Source organism: Frieseomelitta varia, unplaced genomic scaffold (assembly GCF_011392965.1).
Source record: "Frieseomelitta varia isolate USP_RPSP 00005682 unplaced genomic scaffold, Fvar_1.2 scaffold_272, whole genome shotgun sequence".
NCBI lineage: Eukaryota > Metazoa > Arthropoda > Insecta > Hymenoptera > Apidae > Frieseomelitta > Frieseomelitta varia.
In genome coordinates, this window is record NW_025110004.1 from 236358 (window position 1) to 260179 (window position 23822).

At 24.5% G+C, this 23822-nt stretch overlaps 2 protein-coding genes across 10 annotated transcripts in view; both read right to left on the minus strand.

Annotated features, from left to right (window-relative positions):
- The window catches only part of LOC122528955 (neurofibromin), a 48005-nt gene extending 38329 nt beyond the window's left edge, over positions 1-9676 (minus strand). For 2 of the 5 annotated variants that reach the window (XM_043654628.1, XM_043654626.1), the window contains exons 1-10: positions 9490-9673; positions 5441-5768; positions 5104-5322; positions 4245-4932; positions 3355-3625; positions 2901-3278; positions 2628-2814; positions 2158-2199; positions 1927-2000; positions 454-1322 (exon numbers count right to left, since the gene is read on the minus strand). In XM_043654628.1, coding sequence (XP_043510563.1) covers positions 454-1322; positions 1927-2000; positions 2158-2199; positions 2628-2814; positions 2901-3278; positions 3355-3625; positions 4245-4932; positions 5104-5322; positions 5441-5768; positions 9490-9549 — 3116 coding nt within the window. In that variant the 5' untranslated portion in view covers positions 9550-9673. Of the gene's footprint in view, positions 1-453; positions 1323-1926; positions 2001-2157; positions 2200-2627; positions 2815-2900; positions 3279-3354; positions 3626-4244; positions 4933-5103; positions 5323-5440; positions 5769-9489 lie in introns of all 5 variants that reach the window. The other 3 variants (XM_043654624.1, XM_043654629.1, XM_043654627.1) reach the window with 3 other exon arrangements.
- A 3986-nt stretch (positions 9677-13662) lies between these two features.
- LOC122528952 (inositol-pentakisphosphate 2-kinase) overlaps positions 13663-23822 on the minus strand; it is a 211599-nt gene continuing 201439 nt past the window's right edge. For 3 of the 5 annotated variants that reach the window (XM_043654618.1, XM_043654621.1, XM_043654620.1), the window contains exons 5-8: positions 15849-16271; positions 15413-15619; positions 14487-14839; positions 13663-14382 (exon numbers count right to left, since the gene is read on the minus strand). In XM_043654618.1, the coding sequence (XP_043510553.1) occupies positions 14172-14382; positions 14487-14839; positions 15413-15619; positions 15849-16271 (1194 nt within the window). In that variant the 3' untranslated portion in view covers positions 13663-14171. The remainder of the gene's footprint in view (positions 14383-14486; positions 14840-15412; positions 15620-15848; positions 16272-23822) is intronic. The other 2 variants (XM_043654619.1, XM_043654622.1) reach the window with 1 other exon arrangement.

Here is a 23822-nt window from a genome sequence, read left to right on the forward strand (position 1 = left end):
AATGAAACCATATAATTTTTAATGCATTAACTTGGCATTTTTTACAAAAAATACAAAAGAACATATAATTGTATTCTTGTTCCTCACCTTTCATATAATAGACTTTACAAAATTAAAGTAAATATTTACTAAACTAACTAAAATTTTATTAATCTATTTTTTAAATAGATTAATAAAATTTTTTTATAAAGAATACCGAGATGGACTTATTAATGCATTAAAAATTATGATTTCATTTAAAAAAAAACGAAGTTAATTTTCATATGTCTTTCACATAATTACTCATAAAAAACATCAGGTTATTATTATTATTATTTTTTTTTTTTTTTGTTATTTTCGACCAATAACTAAGATATTCAGATTTTAGGTATGTCAGTCTGTATATAATTAATTATTAAATTACATTAAAAAAAGAAAACATTATTTAATATAAATTTATATAATATAATTTACCGAGTATAAATAGTTAAGTCTCCACTAGTAGATGGAGTAATTTGATGAGTGGCACCCATCACCCAATCAGTTAAATATTCGACAAGTTTATTTCTAAATTTCATTTCCTGTCGAAATGCTAAATCATCTCGTCTTTTCATCATTGCTTCAACCAGTTGGCACAACTTTGTTTTAATAAGAATAGAATGTATAGTCATATCTAAATGTCTAACATATCTAACAATTGCCAACATCATTCCTTCTATACTGGTCATTCCAAGATATTCAGAAGGTTGATCTGTTTTAGAATCCAAAATATTTTTCATTATAAATATTATATGCTCAATGAATTGTGTATTAACTTCCATTACTATAACTTGTCCTTGTTGATTAAAAAATTTTTCAACTATGCTTTTAATTTGATCAAAAAGAATTGGATACAGTGCAGGACTCATTTCATGGCCAACCAATTCTTTAACATGTTTTTGAATTTGATTTCCAAATTTTTCATTATTGCAAATTAATAGACGTAATAAATTATAAACGAATTGTGTACAATATTGTACTTCCTGACTTGAACTTGATAAACAAGATGTGGGTTCTTGTTTTGAACTTTTTTTTAGTTCTGGATTTGGAGGCATTCCTGATAATGATCTATTTGAAGAACGTTTTTGTAAACATACTCCACCCAAAGCACAAAGAAATCCTGTCATATTAGCCCATTCATTAATTTGTTCTTCTAATTCGTGTTCTGAATTTTGATGTGATGCTCTTCGCTTTCCCATACTTCGGTGAAATGATTCTATCTGACTATCTTCTGTTTTAGATTTGGGGTAATTCACTAACTGACGCGAAGTTACTTCCCAATTTCTAAATGTTTCTTCCCAAGCCTACAAAAGAAAAGTATTTTGTGTTCATATTATTTTTTTCCTTATTAAGCAAACAAATGAAATTACTTTGTAAAATTATTTATAATAAATTATTTATATCACTGATATTTTTAATAGTCGGATGGCGGATCAATTGTTTTTGTTATAATGATTTTTATATCTTTATGAACATATAATCGAATTATTGTAAATAACCATATAAATCTATACTTGACATTTATGCTAAATATTTTTAATTTTGTAAAAATCTCCCAAATGTGTATAATTTATTGTAAAAAAAATACACTTTTATATATCTTAATATATCTAACAGATATAATACATCCAAAACTATATTTTATAACATATAAATATGCCGAGTCAACATATGACTTGGTAACATCTGGCTCATTGCTTGAAGTACCGCTGTCTGACTATTAAAATATAATAATATTATAATAAAATATAATAATATTAAAATATAAAATATAATTTATATTTTTTTCTTTAAAAAATAATTCTTAAATTAGAACATTATTATGTTAATATAATATTACATATATATATATATACATATATATCCATTATATATACATATATATATAATGTACATATATATACATACAGACTGTATGCCATTTACACAGTGTTCTATTTTCCTCAATAAGACCATAATTCTTTTTTGTAAAGCAGCACGTCCTAAAAAAAATACAATAGGCTCGTGAAATGTATGAACATTAGTTACAAAACAATTATATAATATACTGCGTATATTAGATAATTCGAATAAAAAAACAACAACAAAATAATCTTAGTTTTATACATATATATAAATTACATTTTGAATAACACTTACCATAATTATAATCGTGATAGCATAGCCTACTTTCCCCGCTGGCTGTTACGGTAACAAGGTCTTTAATACTCTACTGCAGCCATATAAGGGTTATACTAATCAAAATACAAAGTGAATTCAAAAATTCATGAATGAATGTTTGAATTCAAGTAAAATGATCGTAAGTAAATACCCGAACAGAAACTAATTTTTAAAAAATGTTACTTTATGTTAATCTTTTTGGTAAATATGAATACTAGTTATTTTTAATTAATATTTCATAACTTTAGTCAAAATATATTGAAATAAAAATAAATAAAAAATTATAAAGTAATTTTAGAAAGAATAAAAATATTTCTTTTCTTATAGATTATAATAAAACAAAATTGTAATGTCATTTTACAGTTATCTTTCGATTCGAATTTCTACTTTAACTTTAGAAAAAATAGAATATTTTATATAAAGATAGAATATTTTGAACATTCACTCACCAGTGATTAACACAGTAGAAGCTTGTGCTAATTCAAGATATAAATGATAGTTTGGAAGCAAACAAGTTACTGCTACTTCATCACTACCACAACGAATTTCTGCTTCCTCACAAAGTAACGCAAAACAAGACATTGATATTAAGACTGCTTCCATATTTATACTCCATAAATACATAAAAAATACAACCTGACAAATAAAACACAATAAATAAACAAATATGACAATACCATTCAAAGAAACGATTCTATAATATATTATAAATTTAAACAAACCTCAAGTTTAATATGTGCTTGCTTACAAACAGCGATCTGACTACCCACATTAGCATAATCCTTATTTTGTGCCAGAAAAGCATTTCTGCAAATTAGTATTTCTCTGAGCCATTTTAAAATACAAGTATAATTAACAATTTGATGCTGAATCAATTTTTGGGAAATTGAAAACAAAACTTGTGAACTAACATCCCAAAAAGTATTAATTGGTGATTCTGGATTCCATGCTTTTATTTTATCTGGATGATGCAATACCAACAATGCGTCCATTGCTTCATGTGCAATGTCTGACATTGTTGGTTGATGAACTAAAGAAACTAAACCATTAATTAGTTCTAAAGTTGAACTTTGAATTTCATGACCAGCTTTTCCTTGATTCTGTAAAATAAGAAATATAGATCATATAGCGATCATTTTATAAGAAAAAACTGAGATTTTTATATAAAGTACCTACACTTAATAGTAACATAGGATCAGCATGAATAAGTTTCACCATCCATAAAAGTAAATTTCTATAACTTGACACTTCTTCTCCACGTTCTCTGTATTTATTTTGTTCTTTACCTTTAAGTGTTAAGCTTTGAATCATTCGCAACGGTGTATGTGATATGCAACTCTGTGTGACCTTATTTAAAATATCAGTAAACATATTTCTAAGTTCTGCACTACGAGGATACAGAAGATCTATTTGAGGCCACCATGGCAGTCTTGGTTGAGTTACAATTCTAAAATAGAAATTATTAATATTAAATTAATATTATTTTTAAAAAAGATTATAAGATAAAAATTTATTATTTCATACAATGGACTCTCCAATTCTAAACACAATTTATTCCAGAAAACGATTCAACTTCCAAGTTAAATTTCCGTATAAAAATAATATAAATTGAATTAATCCGTTCCAGAGTCGCACAATTAACCCAACATAAAAGATTTTATATTTTATTTATATATTATAAAACTTAAGCTTTATGTAAATAAAGATTATATTTTAGATAAAGGGTTTGATACATCTGGCAGAATATTTTAACAAGGCTTCATATATTAGTAGATAATGATACAAAGAGAAAAACAGTTTTCACACTGATTTTAAACCCCAGCAACAACTGATAATAAATAGTATTTTACTCGTTGAATTCAACTCTGTCAAATGATTCTTTGTTCGATTTTTCAATCTCGGATTTCCTTGAATTTTTCGAGTTTTAAATTGTTCAAACTATTCGAAGATCGAAAGTCCACTATATTTAAATTTTAAACTCATTTTCTTGAGTTTTATATTTTAACATGTAATGTATATCTTTATTTTATATTCTTTTTAATTATAATAAAAATTTCTTTTCTTACTTGTATAATGAGCTAACCAAGACAAATTGGTATGTCGATGGATAATTCAGATTCAAGCAGACTTTAAGTACTTCGTTGTTATGAGGTTTAATGCGAAAGAAGCTAACAAAACAGTCTATCATTAGATCGATGTCTTGGGCAACATAGCTTTGACCACGAGAAAATACTTTCCCTGGATTAAAAAGTAGTACCATCAAATCATTCATAACATGTCGAACAAGTACGAAGATAACATTATTCGAATCTGAATTGTTAATATAAGTTGATGCTTTACAAAGTTTGATACAAGTAACTGCTGCAGCTTCCACTAAATGCCTACTAGAACTACCGTGCATTCCTAGGCCTCTTTTAATACTGTCAATAAATTGCTTTTTTTTTGAATGTCTTGGTGAACAAAGAGTACTAAAATCAGCATTAACTATTTCCTCCAAAACTTTTGGTGAAAGTATTAGAAGCATAATTTGTAAAGGCCAGACAGCAGCAGCCCTTCCTTTTTTATTGTCTGCAAATGTATCAAGGACATCAAATAGTTCTTCACAAGCTTTTCCTAAATCTTCATTAACTTTTTTTTGAAGATCAGCAAATTCGTAAGAATAAGTATCCATCCAATTCCAAATTGCTTTCTCCAAAGAGTTCATAAGAACTATATGAGCTGATTTTTTAAGTTGTTTGAATTTTTGTATCGCTTCTGCAACATAACAACAGATTTTATATACATCAATAAAAGAATTATAGTTACATATCTTGCGTAAAAAAAATAGTCTATATAATCCAATAAAACATACAAAAATGCGCGCGCACGAAGTGTACATGCAATAAATATTATATTGATATTTGAATAATGAATGTGATAAATTACCATTTAAAAGTTTCGTTAGCCTATGTACATCCACATTAATATGCTGAATTAATTCAATATCACTATAATCAGCATTTTCATCTCCACATTTTGCTAGTTCTTGAAGTCTGGATGATATTCGATTAAATACAGCATTAAAGAAATTCAAACTTAATGCAAACAAAACTTTGCTTGCCAAATTTTTTAAGTGAGCATTTTGTGGACTATCATTTGGTATATCTAGAAATAATATTATTATTTATTAAATCTCTTTATGGTTTTAAATATAATGTAAACTTTTAAATATAAACAATATTTAAATAATACAGACATATAAACATTTAAGAAATATAATTACCTATAAACTGACATATCTCTTTAAGCAAAAATTTTACATTCATAGCCTCATCGAATTTAGCTGTATCTTTTGGTTGATTTGCAAGACACTTTTCCAAAGTGTCTAAAATAATGGTAATAGATTCATAACAATGCCGATCTTGATCTGTACTATGAAATATACGTTGCCCACCAATACATGGCACCATTTCATTAACGTTTTGAAGTATTTTAGTAAGACTGGATATTACAAGAGAGAAACGATATCGAGAAATTTGTATTAGGCATTTTTTGTTTCTCTCTTCATTCATACGAGAATGAGTAGTTTGAGGGCCGCTGTGACACGGCAACTACACCACAAAAAAATTAAGTATTAAATTTTAAATATATAATACCATAATGTGTTATTATGAATTGTTTGCAGTAATATTGTTTATATATTTTTATTAATTAATATGATGGATTTATAATGAATGAAATTATTGCATTACTTCCTATTCATTAATCTAATTAATATTATGTATATAATGTATAATAAGGTGCAATATTTCTGAGTTTTAAATATAGAATTTTATGTATATCATAAATATATTAATAGCTCTCTTTCCTCTCTTTTCTTACTTTTATATATGGTTTATTTTTATTTAATAACTTAAAAATTTATCATCATATATCAAAATGTTAAATATGTTTAAGAAATATTTATAACAGGAATAATTTTTTAAATTATTATTCTAAAAAATTGTTAGCAATGAATGATAAATAATTAATAGTGATAAAACTAAAATAATTAATAGTAATAAAACCAATAATTAAACAAATAATTAATAGTAATAAAACCAAATATTTATTTCAGAACATTTATTTAGATTTTTATATGTACTTTTATCAACTAATCGAAGACGTTATTGCAATATCTTTAACGTCTTAAAAATTTAAAATTTACATGTAAACAACATTTAATTGCATTTACAATAGTAAAAGTACCTAAATGCTTATATTTAACTTTTAACAAATAAAATATAAATTACATAAATATTATAACTTTTAATTTAATATCGAATTATATCATATCAATAAAATCAAACTTAATGATAGTATTAAAAAATAATCCAACAATTTTTATTATTTTCACAATCCGCACGATATGATAGTAGTATAAAAGCTATGAATATCAAAATGGCAAAAGTTAAAATGGAAATAAATATTAAAGATTTTGAGAAAAAAGAAAATTTTATAAAATTATAACTAGTACCTTTGGAAGAAGTAAATCTAAAATTCATTGTATTGAAAAAAACTGGAAATTGCAAGAACTCTTACAAACAAAATTCAAGGAAGGATATTGGCTTGTTGAAAACAAAATATAAATATTTACAAAATGAAAAAATATTTAGATAGTTTACAAAAGTCATGGAAACTTACTAATATATTTGGGAAAGTTATTCATCCAAATTTTTATTGATGATGTTTATATATATTTTATATATATTTTTCTCGATAATGATCTTAATGACAAAATGATTTTTATAGTAGAATTAGTAAAATATTACAAATATTACAAGTGATTAAATTTTACAAAAAAATACATATATATATGGTTTTTGTTCAAATATGTAATTCATATAGGAAAAGTACTAAAAATACAAAACTTACATGACCAATAAAGCACAGAAATAGTTCTGTCATGAAAGTAGACTGTCAGAGTTGTAAACGGTAATTTAGAATGATGCTAATAGTAATTTAAAATTTATCGATAAATTTTAAACAAATATAAATATTATAAGAAAATTTTGAATAAAATGTTGAAAAAAATTAATCATATTTTTTTGTTATCACATTTTCATTTTTTATCACAAGATATTAATCTCTGATTCAGGAGAATACTATTTAAATTGTAAATTTATCGTATAATCATTGTCAATCAATAAAAAATTAAATAATTGTAAAATAAACAAAAAAGAATTATTTAAAAAAGAAATTTTATTAATGCAAATATTACAATAAATTTATTAATTTAATTTTGATTAATAATACAAAATATTGATTTTAGATAGTATTATTACTACCAAAGACAATTTAAATATTATTAATATATAATATAACAAGTAATAAAATAAAGATCTGTAGATCATCATCACAGTTTGTACTTATAATAAATGTAATATAAGCTCTATATGTTTTGAATCATTTCCTAATTTTATTAATATAATTCTAAGACTATTTCTTTCACATACAGATTTACATATATATATGTAAATATTTTAAACACTTTTGTTTAACATAAATGTCACTTGTTAAAAGTTACAAATATAAATATTCGAGCATGAAAGTATAACCATAAATTCAAATTCTTCGATAAGCTGTGCGCAAAATAAATGCAATTTTCATTCATGTATCCGTGATACGATGGAAACGACGTTGTGTAGGTATAGAGGGGTTACGGAGAATGGAACTCTATAGGGTATGCCAATAATTCATCTCTAAATCTTTTTATACGAAGTATTTAATTTTACTACACAAAAAATTATATGTGTCATCTTTAACATTGTCATAAATATTAGAATTACTCATGCAATGTTATATATAAAATTATTTCATATTTATAAGATATAATTTTTTGGTCGTTTCAAAATAATTAACAAACATTACAAGAAAGAAATAAAATTAGTCTTATTTTGAAAGCATATTTTAGTTTTTGAATTTCAAATGATACATTTTTACTTAAAATAAAAAATCAATTGTTTCAAAATTTCAAGTTAATATACACTATAGTTTTGCAATTTATTTATTTCAATAAAAATAATACTCAACAAATTATTGAAATAGTACAATTTTGGAACACCCTATGTGTATCTTAACTGAATAGCCGTGGGGTAGAGAGGAAAGGGAAAAGGGGCGAAGGTCAAACCGTGGACTTCACGACGTGTAGAGGGAGGAGACCGCGAGAAAGCATCTTCCTATGAATGAACGAATCAACGAATAAATGAATGACGATACATTCGGAAATATAACGATACTAATCATTATTATTTTAATAATAGGAACAATGACAATTGAAATTTCTATAATTCCTAACTATTTACTTTATTTGACGTCAAATAAATGAAATTGTTTTGGGGTCATTGCGTCATTTAAAATTTATTTTACATTTGAAGCAAATTCTAAAATGTGAGAAGTAACATACAATCACTGCATTTGTACAATAAACATTATCATTAAATAATATTTACGTATTGCGTACAAAATTCTCTTTCCCCATATAATAGACGAGAAAGAATTAAGCAAAGCAAAAGAAATACAAAAACGTAAAAAGAAAAAATACAAGATACAATACGTAGAAAATGTAAATTAAATTCTACTTAAACGACTATTGTTATGACCATAATCCATAGAAACATTTAATTATTTCATATTATGCCTTGTCACACAAGATATAAAAAGAATTGAATTTTTGCACTTAAATAATATTAAATAAATGATAATTAGAAAGTTCAAAATTTAATTAATTAACAAGAATTAATTGACATCAAAGTTGCAATTTTAATTATATCACTTTTACTTATATCACTCTATGTTTTATCTTTTTATTACTGAATATTCATTTGCTAATGAAAATTATGTTCCTTGCATTTATTCCACAGCTATAGAAATTATGTTAAAATCATATATTACATACATTTAGCCAAATTTTTACGAGCAATTAAACTATTGCCGATTTTTTTGAGTGTTTATAAAATAATTTTATTTATTCGTAAAATAATGTTATCTGTTTCTTTAATACGACTCATGAAAATGAAAAACAATAAAATCACTAATTTTCTCTAAAGTAATAATCTTCTAATAAAGAGAGATATAATAGAAAAAAGAAGCTAAGAATAAGAAAAGAATAATATAGGAAGAGATTAAGAACATATAGCAAAAAGTAAATAGAGGAAAAGAGAGAGAAAGAATATGAAAAAGCACCGGAAAAGGATAGGTAAGAAAGAGAGGGGCGGTCACGAAGAGGGAAGACGAATAGGCAAGAAAGAAAAGCTAAACAGATTTGTATTTCAAGTCACAGCTGGAATGTACCTGTTCCTCGAAACGTGTGATCAGCAAATTCGCCCATTCTTCCGGCTTTTGCGTGCCCATCGCCGTCCGAGGTTCAGTGACGAGCCGTCATCACGTACGACGATTTACCAGTTCGCTACGTACATTCGACATCGATACGTCGCCATTTACGAACGTCGACTGGCAGCCGAGAGAGCACTGCAGCTGCTTGCTCTTTCTCTCCCATTGGGGAGGGGCGCCGTGGGTTGTGATAGAGCCACAAGAATTACAGTGGGGTCTGGGACGAAGATCCTCACAGATGGAACCGATGCCAACCGAAGCCATCCGACGTTTACTTCTAACTGACCAATCAAATCACGATATTTAGGGATGCATGAAAAGATTCACTTTTATTATATATATAAAACTATATATATATATATTTCGAATTTCAAAATTATTAATTGTAGATAAGGATAATCGTTTTAGTAAAAAAATGTTTGTAACATTTCAAATTATACAAATTAGAAACTTATAAATTTATTTTTTAATGAATTAATCTTTATTTATTATTAAATAATAAATACATTTATTATTAAATAATAAATACATTTATCATAAATTTATTAAATAATAAATTTATTTATAAAAGTTTTATTTTATGTACAAACTATTTTATATATTTTCTAAACATATTTTATAAAATATAACTTTTGTTAATTCTTATTTATTTATTTATTGAATAAATTATTTATTGAATAAATTATTTATTGAGTAAATTTTTATTTTAATTATTAACGCAACTAGTTTATTATAATATAAATTTATAATTTATAATTATATATTACTCATATATTATTGTTACAAAGGAATTATATTATAAATAGAATTTTTAATTTTTTTAAATCTCTTTAATACACTTTAATACACTTCTGAACTGTTGGTATAGCAATTTCAATTACATAGTCCATATCATTCATGATGCTATTGCATACAAGACAATTAATTTCTCAAAGATTTAATCAAATTTTTCATAATATATTTATTATATGTTTGTTAAAATAATTGATGAATGAAAAATAAGATAATTTTTGTTTTATTAATGTGTTAAAAAGATATGACTAATTAGAATGTGAAAATTTAACTATAATTTTAATTGCATTTGTCATTTTTTCTTCAAATATATTTAATACAATTTAATTACAATGATTTAGTTCTATTCTGTAAATATGTAATGTAAATTTTTGTTATACTTCATCGAACCGCTTTTATTTTTCTGAAAAATTTAATTTACTTTTTACTAAAAACTTCATACATATATTTTCCTTTTAATTGGAGGACTCTGATAAAATTGAATTGAATTGAATTAAAAATGGCCTAATAGTCAAGGTATGATAAAGTATTAATAAAAATATTTTATTATTATTTTAATACATTTATACATTTGTGTTGCTAATAACAGAGAAATTCTTTTCATCATTTTATACAGCAATAATATTTATATTAAATAGCTTTATATTTTATAAATGTAAGTAAGATACATTTGACTTGCTTTAAATTAAAACATTTATTAATTTGTCATACATTGATATACATCTTAACAGCAATTGATACTTGCAAATAGTTTAAAATGAGTCAAATAAAATTATTCTAACTTTTGATTTAATACTTGTAGATAAATTTAATAGCACATAATGTAAATCATTTTCATTTATTAAATTTCTACATAGTAACATTTAAGTTAATAAATTAAGTTAATAAATTAAGTTGATAATTTAGGTTAACATGATATATAATTCAATGTGATATCTATGCATTTACATGTTAGTAATTCATAAACGATTATAAATATTTGTTTTCACTTCATTTTGTTAGGTATTAATTTAAAATGCTATATAACTAAGATCAGAAATATATATTGAAATTTAATTTTAATATATGAAAATTATTATATTATAAAATTTTCTATAATTTGTATAAATAAAACGAATAAATTTAAAAATATATAATTACACTCTTGGTCTTTATGTTCCTTATCTCATATCTTATATAAGAATTTTATAATAAAATAATTTGACTAAATATATGTACAAATATTAATATTTGAAATTTAGGACAAATTTACTTAGATCGCCTGTTGATTATTATGTTGATATGGAATGATATATTATGATATTTAAGTTTGATATTTGATAATAGTTTAAGAAAAAAATGTTTTGTACAGAAGTTTATTAATATTAAATAAGTAATTTCAAAATTATTATTTTTCCATTAAAAATCATTTTATAGTTTTTAAATAATATCACATATTTTTTTACAATATTCTTGAATTACAAAAGTTTAATGATGTACTATATGCATACAATCACATAAATATTCAAATAGCGAAGTAGTTGCGAAATTATCACTTGGTATATTTATTTATTATGTGTTTGCCGAATTTATTGTTGTATGATAGATTAAAGTACTTATTCTAAGTATACATACATATAAAAATACAAACTTTAATTTTTACTGTTTTGTACATAATTAGTACATAATTAGTTTTGTACATAAAGTATATAATCAAGATTAAATATGATTTCAATAACTCAAAAAATATTCGGATTTAATAATACATAACTATTTTGTAGTTATTATTAGTGTAAATTATAACAATTTTTAATATTTTATTGGAAATCCTTGTCAGATAAGCTTTTTCAAACGTGTAGGCATGTTAGAAATTATTTCAAGTAAATAACTTTGGTATATATTTCTCCACCCTCTTATTAAGCGAGTTTTCAATTCTTCTTTTGTTTTTTTAATATTGCGATCCAATGAATCCCTTTCTTAATGACATTCTTAATGGGACTTAAATTCGGAGATTGTGGAAGAGGACTTTATGGCAATTATATAATAAATATTCTTGAACAATTCGAAATTTCGGATCTTTATCTTGATAAAATTTATAAATATCACTTATGCCCATTTTCACTGCATTTTCAAAATGTTTAAATACTTGTTTCTGTCTAAGATTCCATCAATAAAAATTAATTCTTCTACTCTAGTAGTAGAGATACTCTACACCATCAACACCCCATATTGTAGGTTTCTTTTAAATTGTTTATTTGGTTTTCGCCATATTATTTTCTGTTTATTACATCCAGAAATCTCAAACTTGTTTTCGTCGGCAAAAATCACATTTTTCCACCACATTTTTTTTTTAAACAAATTTTTTCGTAAATGTTAATCGTTTCTTCCGATTAATTTCATTTATGAAAAGCATCTTTCGACCTATTCTCTCATGATAACGATCTTCATATAACATATGACGAACTGTATTAACATAACTATTTTTTCCAGTTTCTTCACATAATTCTCTAGTTAGTATTGGAGTACTTATCTCGGAATTATCCTTTTCATATAATTTTACAATTCGTAAGTGATTTTGGTCGTCCCGTTTGCGGGATTGTTTCAATCCTATTTTCTTCATTGTATCGTTCTATTATATCTGCGACGGTATTCTTATTTATATTTAATAAATCACCAATTTCTTAATACATTTTTCCTTTTTCTCTGTGATAAATAACCAGTTGAACGTGAAACGAAATATTTTTGTCTTTTTAAGCTATTTTCGTAATAAATTAGGCATGCTTTTACAAACTGCTTTTACAAACAATTACTCTACCTTACTTTCTATTTTTATTACTTTATGCGTATAAACATTTAAGTTTGACCACTTCACTGACCTTACAAACTTTTTCGATTATTTCGACTGTAAAGTTAAATATAATGTTCGAATATTTTTGAAATATTGTGTTTAATTTTGATTATAACTTATTCTGTACAAAACAATAAATAATAAAGTATGTTTTTGTATGTATTAAAATAAATGCTTCAATTCATTATAAATTCATATCAACAATAAATTAACACGTAATAAATAAATACGAAGTGATAATTTCGCAATTACTTCGATGTCCGAATATTTACGAGAGTAATTGTATTTCACTTTAATTATCTAATACTACAATAACGAATATTTCTGAATTCTAATCTACAACTTTATTTTTCACTTTATCGTTAATTTCTTACATTTATTTGTTTAGATTTATTGATAATAAAATTGTAATGCTACTTTATGAATAATTAAAATTATACATGTATTACATCACTGAATTTATTTTCAAATGTATAAAAATATAATAAAAAAATAAATAGTGTTATTTAAAAAATCTAAAATGATTATTGAAACTCTTTTCTTATTAAAAAAAATAATGCTTTTGAATGTCTTTCTCATGATGATCTTTTATTTAAAAAATGATGCTTTTGAATATCTGAATAAATTCTTCATTTGATCAACAGAATTCTAGAATATTTGCTAAATTGCACAGAAGTTATCACGACGATATACCTAATTGTAACGATATACTTAATTGTAAGAATACTGAATAGCAGACACGAATCAAACAATGAATTGAAATCACTATCGAGAGGGTTTATTATTTACAGTTATTATTTATGTACGTTTGCAAACCATACAACTTTGTCCACTGCCATTTTTTTCTCTTGTTTACCATTTCTGAAAAAAATGCTGGATAAAAATAATGCGAACACTCTGTGTATTTTCCATACGAAGAGATATGTACGTATATTTGAACTATATAATTTCTATACTTTTAGAAGATATGAAATATAGGAACATTATAGAACAAAGTCTTGATTGAAAATTATTATTACGGTAATCATTTTTCAAATGAATTTTGATTTTTAATTATAAATTCTTGTTCTAGAAGAGATATTACTGAATTTAAAACATCAATATCTCGTTGGCGATGTTTTTCAATGCAATGTAAGCTTTTTGGATCTATATCAGAAATTCTGATATTGTAAACAAAGCTAAGTCCATCCGGAAGTTGTACTATATTATCATCGATGGTAGATGATATGGTATTCCTATATTATAAAAAAAGAAAAATATTAGTATATAAATTTTTAGAAATTTGATTGGTTACATAATTTTTTAAAATTTTAGAAAATAAAATATTTTTGAAACTTACGGATTTATTTCTCGAAATGACATCAATATCGAACAATCTCTAGCACATGAAAATAAGAGGTAATTTTGCAAGCATAATATACTTTCAGTATTTACATAAAAATATGTTTCTCTTTCATTATAATGTACTTTATCTTCGTTGTTTATTACATTATTGTAGCGAAAATTATTTTTTTCAATTGGAATTAAAATTGATTTCGATATAAGAAAATTTTCGTTAGGTTCATTAATATGTTTGTTGCCAATAGAATCGTCATTAACGTTTGATTTGTTAGAAGTTGTAGTATTTTTGGCACATGTTTGTATATGAATTTGTTTTAATGTTAGAGGGCTTCCCACTTGATTTAATGATTTCTGAAAAATAAAAAAGTCGTTAAAATATTTCAGTATAAAAATGCATTTTACCAAATATATACAGAGTGAATTTAACTGGAAACTCAAACTATAACTATTTCCAATAAAGGCAGAAAAAAATTGTAGAAGAAAATTTTGCATTGTTTAAGAAGCTTAAAAAAAATTTTCAACTGAAAGTGCAATTGCATTTGCTTTTTAAATGAAACTTTACAGCTTTTCTTCTATGAATTGATTCATTGTGACACTCTAAATAAAGAAATGTTATTACACAATATTGAAAACATTAATATTACTCGAAGTATTTCGAATTTAAAACACAAGCGCAATTGCATTAATGCATTTTTATAAAAAATCATTTTATATGATAATAAACAATGCAAAATTTTTCTCTATAATTTTTTTTTACATCTTCAATATAGAATACTGTTATTGTTCGACTTAATTATTTATTATATTCATCCTGTACACATATTCAGTTACATATAACGATAAATAATTCTTTTTTGCAATTTATAATAAAACTTTAATTATTTCATGAAAATAAAATTATTACATATGAAAATAATTACTTACATTTTGTTTGAGATAAGATATTCGATATTCATTAAATTTGATCGTATTTATTAAATTAGAATAGATAATATCGTCAGTTAACCATGAATGAAACTTTAAATATGTATTATAAACGTATTCTGAACTAACGAAAGGTAACCTTTGCATATTAAGTATTCGTTCTAGTACCGAATTATTTGGTAATGTTTCCGCTTTCAAGTTACACATCTGTAAAAAGAATAAATTAAGGTTATTTAAACTTTGTTAAACTTTGACAAATATGTATTTAAGTAATTAGCATGCACTAATTTCATAATTATCAAATCATAATTCATAATGTGAAATATTTTGAAATAACTATTAATCATTTTTCTATTAAAAATTATAGATTAAATTTAATTTATAAATTAAATTTAAATTTAAAATTAAATGTTAAGAATTTAAAATTAATATTTACCTCTCCAGCAAAATATAATAATTTCTTAGCTTTTGCTATTAGATCTGGATTAATGTATGTGGTCGTCTTCGTATCTTGTTCAACGATAGATGTGCACAATTCATATGTAGGAAATGTACAAAACTTAAATTCTTCGGAAATAAATGGACGTAAAAGAACAGTACAAATTAAATTACAGAATTTATCAATGTATCCTTTATTCGCAGAATTAATAGAATTGCAAAACCATTCTGTTAAGACACATTCAAGATCGCTTGAATTTGATTCTTGGTCATAAATTATAACACCATCTTTAAAAATCTTGAGATTATTCTGTGGTGATTTTAGCAATCCTTTCAATGCTGATTTCATACGTGTTTCCACTCCCGAAAAGAGATCAAACGGACAATAACTGCTACGGCATGTAATCATCTTCTTCTTTAACTAAAATTGTAAAAAGTCATTAACGTTATCCTTATTTTTATAAATTATATTACATTTACTTTTCTTATTTTTAATAAAAATAATAATATCATATATCATTCATTTATTGTAACAATAATTTGCTCTTTGATTTCAAAATTGATTTATTAGTATATAAAAAAGTTGCTGTGTAAACAATAATTGTTAAAACATTTAAATTCGTTTTTCCTTTTATTTTTGAGTTATGCTATTAATATAATAAATACAGGATATAATAATTTAATGTTAGAAAAATATATATATATATATATATATATTTAAAAAAATTTTATTAAAATATCTATTAAAATATAATTATAATTTAATAATTAAAATAATTATTAAAATATACAAAATTTTTTTTTATGAAATTAATTTGAAGTTTAAAATATAATTTCCATACAGAAATCAATTAAAAATTCTCAAAGTACATGTTTTTAATATTTTGTTTAGTATTATATAATAATTGAATTTTAACTTATATTTAATCAAAAAAATAACAATTGTCAAGTGTACAATTAAGATAATAATTTTAACAATTATTTTATGTGAGAATAATATTATTATGCCTATAATAAGTTTTATGCTTTTTTCTTTGAATAAAAAAGTATTTATTATTTTTAATACTTAAAAGTGCTTTATTTTTAATATTTAAAGTGCATAAAATATTTTAAAGAAAAATCATTGTTTCCGAAAATATTCTGTTTTCAAAAAATAATATTTCCTGTTTGCTTGGCAAACGATATCAGACAGATTAATTTTCCAGCGAGAGGAATATCTATTGTACAATTTTTTTTATTGTAGATGTTTGTATTGGTATAAATGGGATATTTTTCTTTCTTACAATTAGTACACATATTGATAGAATATAATGTTTTATTCGAATGATTTGTGTCACTTTTGTACTACATCGTATATATTATGATTTTCTCTAATAATCTGTGATATTTATAAGATGACAAATGATATTTGTAGATCTCTCCTTCTTTTATGTACCTACCAGTATGCATTGTCAACAATTCTTAGAAAGAGCGTTTTGTAATACTTCAAACTACAGATATGTATATAACTTATTGTTATTAACTATTCCTTACAATTGTATCTCATATGTTCAGATGGGTTTCAATACAGTTTTACAGAATAGAGGTAGGTTAATTTGAATTTACGTCAATATTTGTTTCTGTTGTAATTGTATTCTAGTTTTTATTTTTATATGGTATTTTCAATTAAATTTGGAGTCTAAGTAATAGATTATATATCTATAATAATAAATCAAAATGGCGAATGTTTGTAGTTTCAAGTATTATTTAGAAAAATTGTTGGTACATTTATTTCTTATTTAGTGCAAATGTTACATGTTGAGACTTCATTTACTTTAATTTTTTTTTTAAATTTAATGGCTTGCAGAGTCTGTGTTTTTAGATAGTATTACAGTATTATCGACAAGATTTAACATTTGAATTAATATTGTTGAAACTTACACAGAATATTCTGTTCAATAGATAATTGTAGTAGATAGTATATAAATTATAATTCTTTATGTTATATTCTGTCACTTCAATATTTAAAAATAGTGCAGTACAGTATCATTTAGTCTCTAACTTCTGTAATATGTTATTTATCATTATATATCTGTTGTATTGTTTAGAAAACCAAACTGGTATTCAGGGATTAGTTATTCTTTCGTTATAACGCTTATATAGCTTCATACGATTAAATAGTAATATCTCAAATATTTTTGATAATAGATATACGAAAAATAAATAGATAATAATAATGAGAAGTAGGCCTGTATAATGCCATTTCACACAAACTTTTGCCTCGTACGACTCCTACATTAAATAATAGAGAAGTAATTGAGTCTTACTGATGCATTGTAGAATATAGTTAGAAGTCGTATTATGTCTTTTTTAGTATCTGTTCTATAATTAGATCCTAGATTAAATCCTGGTCTTTTGTTTAGCAATATTTAAGTTTACCAATGATCCTACTTATTTCACTGATGACGCAAGAGCAACTTGTATGTGTTTTTATTCTGAATACCAGCAATTGTACGTTATATAGTGCAAAAATATCGCTTAAGATAGCAAACTTTTTAATTTTTTCTTCATCTGTTCTTATCCACATTTCATTTGATATTTTTAGCGAATGTATTAAAATTGCTGATTTATTGCATTTTTTTGCTATTTTCTATGGGTAATAGTTTATATTTTTATTCATTCGAATAGTTTGTATTTACCACTTACAATTAGTTATAAATGTGCTTGAATTTCTCAATTTTTCATATCTTCTTGGTTATACATTTCCTTTTTCATGTAGTTTTGAATTGTACCTCTGCTAAAAAAATTTTGCAATTATTTTCTTTTTTATTAATTCAAAAATGTTTGTAAGTATTGTAATATTTTCAATTATTTTTTTCTTAAATATTTTATTTGTCCACACCACTGCTCAAATTATGCTTCTTCTAATTGGTAAAGAGTTTTAGTGATACATTACAATGTAATTTTTTGTTAATGTATTTTTTGAATTTGGTGAGATGTAAAATCTGTTCGTAGAAAATTATTTGTTTGTATATGTTAAAACATAGTAGAGGATAATCAGAGCTGGACTCTGTTTATATGTATATATACAGGGTGATCCATTTAATAAAGCTACCTAAATATCTTTTCAAATTTTGACAATGCAAAATATATTTTTTTCCTAATATGAATGGTATCAAAAGGCCAATAACTGGTAAGAATATTTCTTTTCAAGGTCATTTTTTCAATCAAGTCATTGATTTTTTTTATATAACTATATATTTTTTGATTGTATCGTGTATCTAGTAAAAAAAAAATATGTTCAGATGTGTAAATAACATGATCTTGAAAATTTAAAAATTAATTCGAAAAATAATTTCGAAAAAAAAATTCTTACCAATTACTTCGACTTTTCGATACTGTTCACATTAGGAAAAATGTATTTTTTGCATTATCAAAATTCGAAAAGATATTTAAGTGGTCTCATCATCCTGTATATATAGAATAGGATATATCTTTTTAATAATGATATCTTTAAAGATATCATAATTAAATATATTAAGTAGTTCGATATGGTTGATGTGTTGATTCATTACTAATTTTTGTAGATTTAAATTTGTAATGTTAAGATCTCACTTGTACGTTAATTTTAGTTACTTAACAGGCTATTTAGTTACATTAACAGGCTGCTTAGGATTAAAGTCATTAGCTATTATAAATATTATAAATATTTGCAAACATTTAAACAATGTTTTCGAAGTATCTGGAAAAATATTAAATCTAAATGATATGTATATATATTGAGTAAATTTGCATTTAATCCCTACTAAGACGATTGATTATAGGATTTCTTTTTAGTGGTATTGTGATATATATTCCGTTTTATATTATCGTAGCTGTTCTACCATGTTTTCCCTTATGGTTGATTTATTTAATAATATGGTATTTCTATATCATTTTTATTAGTAAGATGAATTTTATTCTATTATTTTTATTTTTATTTTTGAGAGTACCTTGATTAATTTGAATATTTATCTATTTGTGTCATTCTTATTATATCTTACTTATTCATTTTATATTATGATAATGTATGATATTATTAATTTGTATATTTATATCGAATATATTTGGTTTGTACCTGAAGACAGAATATTGTTAGAGTTTCTAATTTATATACAAATGTTTGTTTAACTTTAACTTACTTTTATTCGATTACTATTTAAATGTTCGTAATGTATAATTATTTTTCTTACTCCAATAACTGTTTTCTGCTGCATTTGAGGCTGTAGTTTATAGAAGTTCTTTCCTAATCTGCTATTTTTTGTAACTAAATGGTTATCTCCACAGTTTTTATAATTTTTTGTTAATTGGAACTTTTCAATAACTAAAACCAAAATGAATGAATAAGCAATTCATAATTTTTATTGTATATTTTATAGATATAAAACAATCTATTTTTAGAGATTTAAATGATTTTTTGTAAAATGTATAAATAAGAGCTTGTGTATTCTATTGTATTACAAAGTTTTCTATTTTTTTATTTTAATGTCTGTGACAGAAATTTTATGTTTTAATCGTTAGTATTTTTAATATTAAATTTCAAATAACCTGGCACACTTAATACAATAACTTAAACTGGTTCCTGATTACGCCAGTTATGCGTATGTTCATGTCTTTCATATCTAGGGTATTAAAATATCTTCTTAGTCTCGGAGATTTTGTATTTATTTGTATTCCAATTTTTTAATTTTGAATATTTCATGAGTTTTGCTTTTTGATTCATATTCTAAAGTGAATAAAGGATTTTTTATTATTTTGTGCACTATATTAATTATGGATTTTACCGAGGCACTTGGAGAATTAATTTCTGCTGTTTCTTTTTATTACTACATCTATTGTTGAATATAGTCTTCTTACTATAATTTTAGTATAAAATATAAAAGTAGTGTAAGTATAAAATATTGTGTTTTTTTTTAATAACTAATGTGATTACTTTGTAATTGTCTGGAATTATGTGAACCTTTATTTAATTCATTTTATAGTACAAATATTTATACTAATTATTGAATCGAACAGTAGTTTGATAATTTTATTTAATTGAATGAGATTGAATTTGAAGTTTTATTTGGGATTTCATGATTTTGAACAGTAAAAAATATGAGTTGTTAGTTAAAAAAAGGTCAGATAGTCATTTAACAGTGTTATTGATATTGTAACTGCGTGTTATTGGTATTATGACTTTTATCAGTTTCCTTTTTTTTAACTATCTTTTTGAATTCGCCATGATCCATTGGTCAATTCTTCTATGAATACATTTTTCATGTTGGTATCGTAAATCATAATACAATTCACACTGGCTGTTTTAACTGATTAACAGCTTTACTATTTACATTACAAATTATTAATGCACGATATTCTCACAAGTAACATGATAGGAATACGAGGTTATTAGTAACGAATTCATTCTTATTGTTAGATGTTAAGACCTTGATAAACATAATGCATCGGTACACATCTGAATCGGTTATTCAAATAAAACTGACTTGATACTATTACTATTAAAAACAATACTTCATTTAAATTTTATCAAATTTTGTTGTTGTTACGAGTCGGAGCTTCAAACGGTACGAAAACCAGTGAAGAATATATTGTGAAATACGGATACAATTAACAGGTATACCCGATGAAAGTCAAGGAGAAAAGTTGAAATTCCGTAAATAAATCGAATGTGAAATTGGGGAGTCACTAGAAAAGACGGCGCAAACAAATTCGATGCGAAAGTTAGAAAGTTGAGGAAAATACGAACGAACTTAATGCAGGATAAGCGAACTGCAGGAAATAAATTAGGACTCGTAATTGTGATTAATAAAAGTCGTTGCGATGTGAGCGGCAAAATCGTATCGTGTGAATTTGTTCAACTGTAAAGGATTATTGTAATGTTAGATTTAAAAATGATTGAACTGAAATTTATGTGAAAACTATACCGAATATGACGTGAGATGGGGACTTTCTTCTTTCCGAAAAGCGTTATTTTATACAAATACTGTGAAAATTCCGAAATTATTGTTAAATTATTGTGAATAAGCTATGACCATTTTAACTTTTTACAATTTTCCAGATGATTTTCATATGTGTTTATCTAATTTGATCACAACTATATCTTTGCCAAAATAGCTGATGTTAAAAATCAAAAAACGTTTCTATTTCCAATTTTTCTTGAAAAAATTCAAATCAAAATTACGCCGATTTGAATCGAGTTTTTATGAAGAATTTTCATGGTAACTTTCCAACCATGTCAAAGACCTTGACAATCACCTAGTGTCATTAACTAGAGTTTTTGAAATTAGCTTTTAATTTAGCAGAATATTTAATAAAAAAAAGAAGAAAGAAAACAATAGTTTTACTTTAAAAAAAAATACTACCAAATTGATTTCTGAAAATTGTGGAATAAACTAGTATCATGTGTATAGCTGATTGATCCTTGAATTTATAATGCAAATAAAACGTGTATTTTAAACGTATATAAAAATAAAAAAGTTTTGTCTTTCAAAGAAAAGAAAATGATCAGATTAATACTTGATAAGTAATAAGTATCATTGGATATTTTGTACCATCTTTATTTACTTTTTCGAACAAAAATTATAAGCATAGTCAACTAATAATAAATTTTCTTGACAGCATTGTTATTTCGAAAGTAAATGGATGAATGCAGATATATTTTTGCAATGGTTACAATTTGAAGAGCATATAAACTCCATAAAAGAAGGTTCAATTATAAAGATCCAGCTGTTGAACTTTGGTTGTTGAATGAGTAACCATTACAAGGAATCGTTTACCTCGTATAGAGAAAGAGGTCATAATAAATATGACTGCGAAATGGACATCTTAATTAATCATTATATTCTAAATACATTTTTTCCATTTTTTACACTATCTTGTCAGTGTTTTGTCATCCCAATTCTACAAATTAGAAGATTCGTCCGTGATAGATAGATAGAACTGGCGGATTTTATGTTAAAAGAGAGAATATTACATAGCATGTAAATTGTGTATTTTTCCCTTGTAAAAATGGAAAAATTTTTAAGTTTTAATGACAGAAACAACAATACAGAAGAATCCAAATTTGAGAGAATAAAGATATCTGATATTTCAGAAACAATACAAGTTTGAGTATCCACGACGAATTATTTCAGGTCGAAGCGATCTTCTCACATGATTGTGTAAAATACTGCAAGGACGAGAATATTCATATTGCGACCACAATTGAGGTATCTAGAGTCAATGGAACGAATGAATCGCATGTTCATCGTTATTCATGAAATTAATGTATTTAATGGCAAAGAATTGATTTAAATATGTTGGAAAAATACAGCAGTATTTAAATCAGATACTAAGCCGAATTACTGAAGTATCATTGTTCCAAATTTTAATAAAGCCTCAAATAGGGGATTTAAAATGATGAATCAAAGTTTTTTAAAGAGACAGCTATTACTAACTTTCTTGAAAAAGCGCGTGGAGAGTTATGTATACAAGCAAAAGAATCGATGACGAGACTTCAAAATGAAAATTGCGAAAACATATAATAAAAAGAGACGAAATATATAAATTTTCTAAAGGCAACCTGGGTCACACAGAAGACATAGATGGAATCCGAATTGAAATTGTGCCTAAAATATTTCGGATTGTATGAAGTAACTAAAAAACAATGAGTTTAGTTAGAAAAATCGGCGGGACTTAAGACCATATCAAGAGATTCTATGAAATTCTGGATTCATGAAAACCACGATTCAAGCGACAAAGAAGAATTACCTGAGAATAAATGGATAAGCAGAATGGCTGAATGTGGTGATGTAAGTGTGGTGATGCAAAATATGTATTGTGCTGCAGTATACAAAAATGTGTATGTTAATTCATGATAAATTGTTACTCGTTATATTTCAAATACATGTCATCTTTATACTTTTCGTTACTGTTATCATGCCATTTATATATATATAATACTTATTTATATAAT